The sequence below is a fragment of the Scylla paramamosain genome, chromosome 21 (assembly GCF_035594125.1).
Source record: "Scylla paramamosain isolate STU-SP2022 chromosome 21, ASM3559412v1, whole genome shotgun sequence".
NCBI lineage: Eukaryota > Metazoa > Arthropoda > Malacostraca > Decapoda > Portunidae > Scylla > Scylla paramamosain.
Window position 1 is genome coordinate 1,012,054 of NC_087171.1, and position 8,669 is coordinate 1,020,722.

At 36.0% G+C, this 8,669-nt stretch overlaps 1 protein-coding gene across 5 annotated transcripts; it reads right to left on the reverse strand.

Annotated features, from left to right (window-relative positions):
- Positions 1-204: 204 nt before the first annotated feature.
- Positions 205-7,354, reverse strand: LOC135110848 (uncharacterized). 5 transcript variants are annotated; one of them, XR_010273455.1, is made up of 7 exons: positions 7,196-7,354; positions 7,013-7,079; positions 6,803-6,897; positions 5,998-6,582; positions 704-770; positions 494-584; positions 205-273 (listed from the first exon to the last, which is right to left on the reverse strand). XR_010273455.1 is itself a non-coding variant. In XM_064023445.1 (7 exons), exons 4-6 carry the CDS (start codon positions 6,476-6,478, stop codon positions 495-497), a joined length of 642 nt encoding a protein of 213 aa, XP_063879515.1. In that variant the 5' UTR covers positions 6,479-6,582; positions 6,803-6,897; positions 7,013-7,079; positions 7,196-7,354; the 3' UTR covers positions 205-273; position 494. The 5 variants fall into 5 exon arrangements, 4 of the variants coding, with proteins under 4 accessions (XP_063879515.1, XP_063879516.1, XP_063879517.1 ...); XM_064023445.1 differs by having other exon boundaries at positions 494-588; XM_064023446.1 differs by lacking the exon at positions 205-273 and having other exon boundaries at positions 280-588; positions 6,803-6,893.
- Positions 7,355-8,669: the final 1,315 nt, after the last annotated feature.

The following is an 8,669-nucleotide window of genomic DNA, read 5'->3' on the forward strand; positions in this document are numbered from 1 at the left end:
GGTTTGTGTGGAGGAAGAGAGTTGTCTTTAGAGGGCAGGCTGTGACTACCCCCTTGTGTTGTGAGACACAAAGGGAAACTTTCAGTGAGGTCACAGCGGGGTTTAGTGATAAGTTCACAGCACCTCCTGAACAGTGCTTTAGACCTCACTGAGAGTAATTATCGTTTCGGCAGGTGTCTACTGCCTCCTCCTCCTATATATATATGTTGGGGATTCCAAATGTGTAATAAACCACAAATCGTAACAGGTGTTTATTGCTTGAAGTGTTTCGACCTGCAAACATGGGCAATCAATACACATCCACATATCATAGTACACCCAGTTCAATCCCTCACAATGGTACCAAGAAAATAACACTTCATGTAGAGATTCTGACATCCGTTACAATCATATCCCAAATATAAAAATAAAGCAACAATCAGTATACAAAATCCAACTAAACTTCACTTGTATATCACTCATAATACTCAATAAATTCCCATAATGTACTCACTTCAGTGGCCCACACTGACGCTCTTCGAATCCCCGTAGCACACCTGACATGTCACCCCAACTATCATCCAGTCCAGGGCGTCCTCACAACTCTGTCTGGCAACAATATATCCCTTGTACATTACCCTATCTTACTAATACATCCTAATTTTGTAACCTTCACCAAATTATACTAATCACAGCACATGACGGGTAAATAAACACAACTAACCTGTAGCACGGAGGACCAACCAACACACCAACCGACATGAGGTCCAGGGCGTCCCTACATTCTCCGTCTGGCAAACAATAATATCACTTGTATTACCTTAGATACTAAACACATCCTTTGCTTGTAATCTTCACCACAGTATACTAATTCACAGCACAAGGTATATAAATAAACACAACTAACCTGTAGCACAGAGGACTACCCAACACAACAACCCACAGTACATTGGTGGGCCGGCTTAGACAACCCGCCAGGCCGACCATGTTCACAGGTAGTGAGTGAAACAAAACACCACAAAGAAGCGTAACAAACTTCTCCTATTCCAATAGAACACAACTTACATTTTCTTTAACACAGATAACAAAAATATATTGTATAAATAAATAATAGATGGTTAACATATCATTTTAATGATACACTCCACCCCGACCAAAGTGAACATACAATATACACAGGTAGTACATAGAATGCTTTGGTACATGTAGATAAATCATATCTATAATGATCCTACACGCTCATCATCACTCTTGTTCTTCCTTAGGTAATAACACTATTAACCTATGCACTGACCTACTCATGACTTTTTCTGTCACCCCATCATATCCTTTACCTTCCTTGACTATCTTATACCTTAAGTCTACATCTCTTACAGCACCATCACGACCTGGATCTGCCTTTATTACTTGAGCTAATTTCCAGGTACCTCTAACTGCATTAGCATCTTGAACTAAAACCACATCACCCACTCTTACATTTCTCCTATTGGTGTGCCATTTTTGTCTTACTACCATCGTTGGAAAGAAATCTCTCTGCCATTTTCTCCAAAATGATTCAACAATTTTCTGAATAAACTCTAATCTTCTTTTATGGTCTCCATCTGAATCATATATTCCCTGTGGACATTTTACACTAGTCCAAGCAATAGATCATTAGGACAGAGGTAATTACCAAGTTCTAAATTAAAGCAAGGTTTTACCCCTATGGGTCTTTCATTCATCATACTGGCTACATTAAATAAGGCTGTCTGAAGTTCACCAAAAGTTAATACTGAATCCCCAATTGCAATACAAAGATTTCTTTTCACTGATTTGATAAGGGATTCACTGGCACCATTGTACCACGGTGCATCACTAGGTCTATTATATTTCCAAGTAACTCCTTCATTTTTTCCAATTCTTTCAATATTCTTTCCAGCTGCTATCAGCTGGCTCCCTCTGTCAGAATACAGTATTCTGGGTGCACCCCTGACTGAGATGAATCTTTGATAAGTTGCCATGAAATCACTTGCACTATATCCTTCTGCCAAATCTACATAAACTGCCCTAGTAACTAAGCAGTTGAATATTACCCCATATACCTTACCATGAGTTCTCCTTTTAACAGTGTCCTTAATATTGAATGGTCCAAACAAATCGACAGCAGTATGATAGAATGGTGGAGTTGGCTTCATTCTTTCTTCTAACACCTGACCCATACACTGGTTCTCAGTTTGTTTTGAGAGTTTTCTACATGTGACACATTTATCTTTAATTGACTTTATTAATTTCCTGGCTCCCGGCACCCAAAACTTACTCTGTAACTTGGCCAAGGTGGTTTCAATACCTGCATGATCTCTACTATGTAAGCTGGACACATACAGTCTAGTAACTGGGTGGTTAGCTGGTATCAACATGAAGTGATCGTGATTCCAGTTTTCCTTTAACCATTTTGATATTCTTTGACCCACTAAAATTACTCCATTGTCTGTCATTATGGGGCCTAACCTTCTGTATCTGTCTTGCCAGTTAGTCATGTTATTTTGCATGGTTTTTACCCACAGTACTTCTGCTTCTTCCATTTCCTCAGACGTAGGCTCCTTCAGCACAGCTTTTAAGGATTTATGTTTGAATATAGACATTATCCTACATGTAACTCTCAACAAAGTTTCATATTTGCTAAATCCTTTCACATTAATCATGCTTAAATTTCTCTGGTGTCCTTTAGCAACTGTAATAGTAATGCCTATTCTATCCGGTAAGTGATCTGCACATTGCTGTTTAACTGGCCATTCTGAAATTGGCAATCTCAAAAATTCAGGCCCATGTTGCCAAGTTGAATCCTCCTTAATCTTATCTGAAGTGCATGGTCTAGAAGTTAAATCTGCCACATTCTGAACTGTGTCCACCCACCACCAATCCTTTAGATTTGTTTTCAGTTGTATTTCTGCTATGCGGACAGCCACAAAGGGCCGGAACCCATGCAATTCCTTTTGAATCTGATCTCTGACAATAGATGAATCTACAATATGGAATATGGATTCAAATTCCCAGTTGCATTCTCTCACTATAGTTTCTCTTAATCTAGCTGACAAAAGAGCTCCACAAAGTTCTAGACGAGGAATGGTCAATTGTCTCATAGGTGCTATTTTGTTTTTAGCCATGATCAAATTAGTCTGAAATTTGTTGTCATCAGTCTGCCATCAAACATACGCACATGCTCCATACGCTTGTGTGCTGCCATCAGAGAAGATCACAAGTATGGGTTTACCTGATGCATTGGCTGGTTTCAGAGGTCTCTTAAATGTGCAGTTTTCTACTCCATACAAATCAGTGAAAAAACATTTCCATTCATTTACAATATCGGCATCTAATGGTTCATCCCATTCCACTCTCTTATTTGGATCACATTTTGAGATCATAGATCTCATCAAAATTTTTGCTCTCAACACAACTGGTACAGCTAACCCCAATGGATCATAGAAGGATGCCACTTGACTTAGTATCCTTCTGCGAGTTAGCACCTCAGGGAAGTTTGGCTCAATCTCTCTATGATCCCAGTTTGGACCACTCCGGATCTTTTTAACTTTAGGAGAGAAATTTACCTTTACATTAAAAGAGAAATTATCATCCTTGGGATTCCACTTGAGCCCTAGAATTTTCTCATTGTCAGATTCCATGATGTTGATACTATGGTTCTCATGTTGCCCACTTACTATCCAATGCTTCACATGAAAGTTTCCAAGAGATATTACATGTTCTGCTCTTTGTATCAAATCAAAAGCCTTTTCTACCGTATCAATGGAATAGAGAATATCATCAACATATGTGTTGTTTACAATCATGTTATAGACTTCAGGATCTCCTTTACCAAATTTTTCTGTAGTATGCCTTAAAGCTAGCACAGCTATGGTCCCATTTGGCCTATCCCCGAAAGTCACTGAGGTCAGGGCATAGTGATCAGGTGGTCTGTTACTGTTTAAATCTCTCCAAAGAAATCGGTGTGTGTGTTGGTCCAGTGTGTTGATTTTCACAGAATTATACATTTTTGATATATCACCAGTTATGGCAACCCTTTCCTGTCTAAATCTTAGCAAGACTCCAATCATGTTGTTAAGAACAACTGGCCCTTTTGCCCAAAAATCATTAAGTTTTTGTCCCATGTATGATGAAGATGAGTTAAATACAATACGCAGAGGTGTTGAAGCAGAATCTGGTTTCAATACTTCATGATGGGAAATGTAGTGAATTGGGCCATTGTATGACTGCATTTCCTCTTCACTTAATTGTCTCGCTACCCCCCTTTTCACCATGTCTTTGATTTCATTGTGATAACTCTGGGCATACTGGATATCCAATTTTTTCAGTCTATTTTCTGTAGTTTTTAATCTAGCCACGGCCACTTTTACATTGTTCTTAAGATGTCTCGGGTACCTTATCCAAGGATAGCTTGCTGTCCAATACTTCCCTTCTTCATGATATACTAATCCCTCCTCAATCAATTTCAGTTCTCTTTCTTCCTTAATATTGACACAGTCACTTACAGGGCAACCCTTACACAGGCATTTAAGGCATCTTGTGTCACACTGCACCCCACACTCCTCTAAAGCAAAGAATTTATCTAATTGTGACTTAAGTTTATCTGTAGGTTCTACCTTGATCTCATTGAGGCTTATTGAGCTTGACACCTTGTGAGTTCTCACAATCACATGGTTCGTCGTGCTCCCTGAGGCTGTTATTTTGCTGTGTCTGCCACGTATACTGAATCCAAATGGATTATCTAACAATTGAAGACCTTCATTAGTCTGAACAACTTTAGGCAATAATTCACTGTAATTGGCCCCAATCAGCATGTCAATCTCACCACAAGGGCGATTAATATCATGGTTTGATACTCCTACAAATAACTCCTTAACTCCTGACACATTAATTTCATTGATTTTAGCAGATATTTCCTCTATACCAATGGCATTAATTTCCCATACATGCCCAGTCCTATCAATCAGTGGTATGCAATATTCTTTGGTAGAATGATGTTCAATTACATTGCCAACCTTGATCATGGATAAATTCACATCCTTACCCTTCAAACTTAGTTTTTCTGCCATACTGTGTGTCACCAAGGTTATGTCAGAACCTGAATCCCACAGTACTGTTATAGGTTGAGTGTTACTGTACACAGTACTGATATTCAATAAGGTGTTCAGAGTGTTTGCAGATACTGTATTATGACTAGCACCTTCTTCCTGTTCAAAATGCACCAGTGGATGATGATGACGGTTACACACACCTTGACCCCTGATCCTGACATCACACAACTTGTTTGTATTACAATTCCATGCCTGATGATATCCCTTTAAGCATTTAAAACATATTCCATTGCTTCTAGCTAACTCAAACCTCTCCTTGTTGCTGAGATTCTTAAATTTATAACAATCAAGAGTATCATGGTTCCTGGAATTGTGAATCCAGCATCCTCCCTCATTATTTCCAGTCTTCAAGTGGGTACCTTTCACCATCTCCGTCAAATTTACAATACATGACTCTAAATCTTTATTCTTTAGTTGTTGCTCTTCCTTCATTTGTTTTATTAGTGTTACCAGATCTGACTCCATGACCTTGTCAGCTGAATTATTTACATGATGTACTGAACTTCTATCACCGCCAGTAGATCTGACACTAGAATTCATATACTCCAATACCTTTCTCCCCTCTTTTGCAAAAATTTCAATAAAGTGGGAAAGAGATCACTAGTAGCAGATACTTCTTCTGCCTTTATTACCCACTCCCTCTTCTGAAGTGTGGGCAACACCTTCTCAATATGACTGACTACATTAGCAGTATTAAGTTCCTCATTCAAGTTTATATTTTTCAAATCTAGCCAACACTGTTCCACCTGATCCACCATCCTTATAAATCCTTTGGTATCACCTTCATTGATCCTTTTCAAAGCCCTAAGGTCACTTATTACCAAGTCCACCACCTTTCTCGCATTTCCAAACTTGTCATCTAACCTTTCAAACATCTCTTTATAATTACCTTCTGCACCTCTGACAGTCTGAAGGGCATCACCACTGAGACACATTTTCAATGCATACGCATCTTCACCATACACACTTTTGACTAGATTTTTAAAGTCCTCCTTAAAACGAGGGTACTCTCTTAAATTCCCATCAAATTTAGGAGGCTCAAATGCCTTTATCTTTACTTTAGGCTTGACACTGTTTTGTATGTTTTCAATGCTACTAATTTCTGTTAGTCTTTTCTTCATGATTCTTTCACAATCTATCATGTATTCTTCAGCCTCCTTAACTAACTTGTCTTCTAATTTATTATCACACACATATTTTAATATCACATCATTACTGTCTTCTAGGTGTTGAAAGGCCTCAGAAATCTGTTCATAGTTATTCTTCAATACTGATACTGGCTCACCTTCCCGTACACCCTCATCCAGCAGGGTCACCTTTCTTGTGAATTTCCCCTTGGCAATGGCCCTCTTCCTCTTTAACAATTCCATCTCCTTTTACCAGCCCATTGTGGTTGAAGTCGAAATGTTGGGGATTCCAAATGTGTAATAAACCACAAATCGTAACAGGTGTTTATTGCTTGAAGTGTTTCGACCTGCAAACATGGGCAATCAATACACATCCACATATCATAGTACACCCAGTTCAATCCCTCACAATGGTACCAAGAAAATAACACTTCATGTAGAGATTCTGACATCCGTTACAATCATATCCCAAATATAAAAATAAAGCAACAATCAGTATACAAAATCCAACTAAACTTCACTTGTATATCACTCATAATACTCAATAAATTCCCATAATGTACTCACTTCAGTGGCCCACACTGACGCTCTTCGAATCCCCGTAGCACACCTGACATGTCACCCCAACTATCATCCAGTCCAGGGCGTCCTCACAACTCTGTCTGGCAACAATATATCCCTTGTACATTACCCTATCTTACTAATACATCCTAATTTTGTAACCTTCACCAAATTATACTAATCACAGCACATGACGGGTAAATAAACACAACTAACCTGTAGCACGGAGGACCAACCAACACACCAACCGACATGAGGTCCAGGGCGTCCCTACATTCTCCGTCTGGCAAACAATAATATCACTTGTATTACATTAGATACTAAACACATCCTTTGCTTGTAATCTTCACCACAGTATACTAATTCACAGCACAAGGTATATAAATAAACACAACTAACCTGTAGCACAGAGGACTACCCAACACAACAACCCACAGTACATTGGTGGGCCGGCTTAGACAACCCGCCAGGCCGACCATGTTCACAGGTAGTGGGTGAAACAAAACACCACAAAGAAGCGTACCAAACTTCTCCTATTCCAATAGAACACAACTTACATTTTCTGTAACACAGATAACAAAAATATATTGTATAAATAAATAATAGATGGTTAACATATCATTTTAATGATACAATATATATATATATATATATATATATATATATATATATATATATATATATATATATATATATATATATATATATATATATATATATATATATATATATATATATATATATAATTGATTAATGACGAAGGCAAACTATTGAATCTCCACGGAGGAACAAGATTGTGAGTAAAATCAAAAGATTTTCCACTGAGGAGGAGAGGAAGTTAGGAAATGAGAAAAATTAATATATAAAAGATAAAATCACTAAAAATGTTATACGTGTAACTACAATAATCACGAATTGACTGTTAATCCATTGAAGAACTCTAGTGTGATTGGAAACAAGAAAATAGTGAAAAAAAAAAATAAATGTCCCTTAATAGAGAGGTATAACCACTGACTCTACACTGAGGAACAAGATTGTGGCATTTCTGGAAACCAGAAAATAATGAAAAAAAAAATATATAAAAAATATTAATTAATGAAGAATCATAAACATAGGTTAATATTTATATTGAAGAACAAGATTGTGAATAATGTCCAGAAAATGATAAAAAAAAGTAAAAATAAATAAATAAATAAATAAATAAAGTTGAAAATTAAAGAAATGAATTCAGTGTTAAATCACTGAGAAAAATCATGATTACAACAAAGAAAGTAATGAAAATTTTTTTTTTTTCCAATTCATAAACAAGCGTAACCTTTAAGTGTCTCCTCTGTGAGGAATAAGATTGTGAATGAAATCCAGAAAATGACAAAAAGTAAAGAAAAATAAAAAAGTAAATAAGTCAATAAATAAATAAATAATAATAATAATCAATAACATAATAATAACAATAATAGTAATAATAATAATAATAATAATAATAATAATAATAATAATAATAATAATAATAATGATAAATAAATAAATAAATAAATAATAATAATAATAATAATAATAATAATAATAATAATAATAATAATAATAATAATAATAATAATAATAATAAATAAATAAATAATAAATTAATTAATCATCTCATAAAAAAAGCAATTAAGTGATGCTCAACTCAAGAAAAGACAATGAGCTGAAATCAGAAAATTAAGAAAAAATGAAAAAAAAAGAGAAAAAAATCCTCCACCTCAAAAAAATCTTTCAATTAGTAATTTAAGAAATCTATGAAATGAGTATCATTTTATTGAAGAACAAGACTATGAGAGGAACCCACAATATACTGGTGAGAAATGAAATGTGAAAAAAATTAAAATAGAAAAAA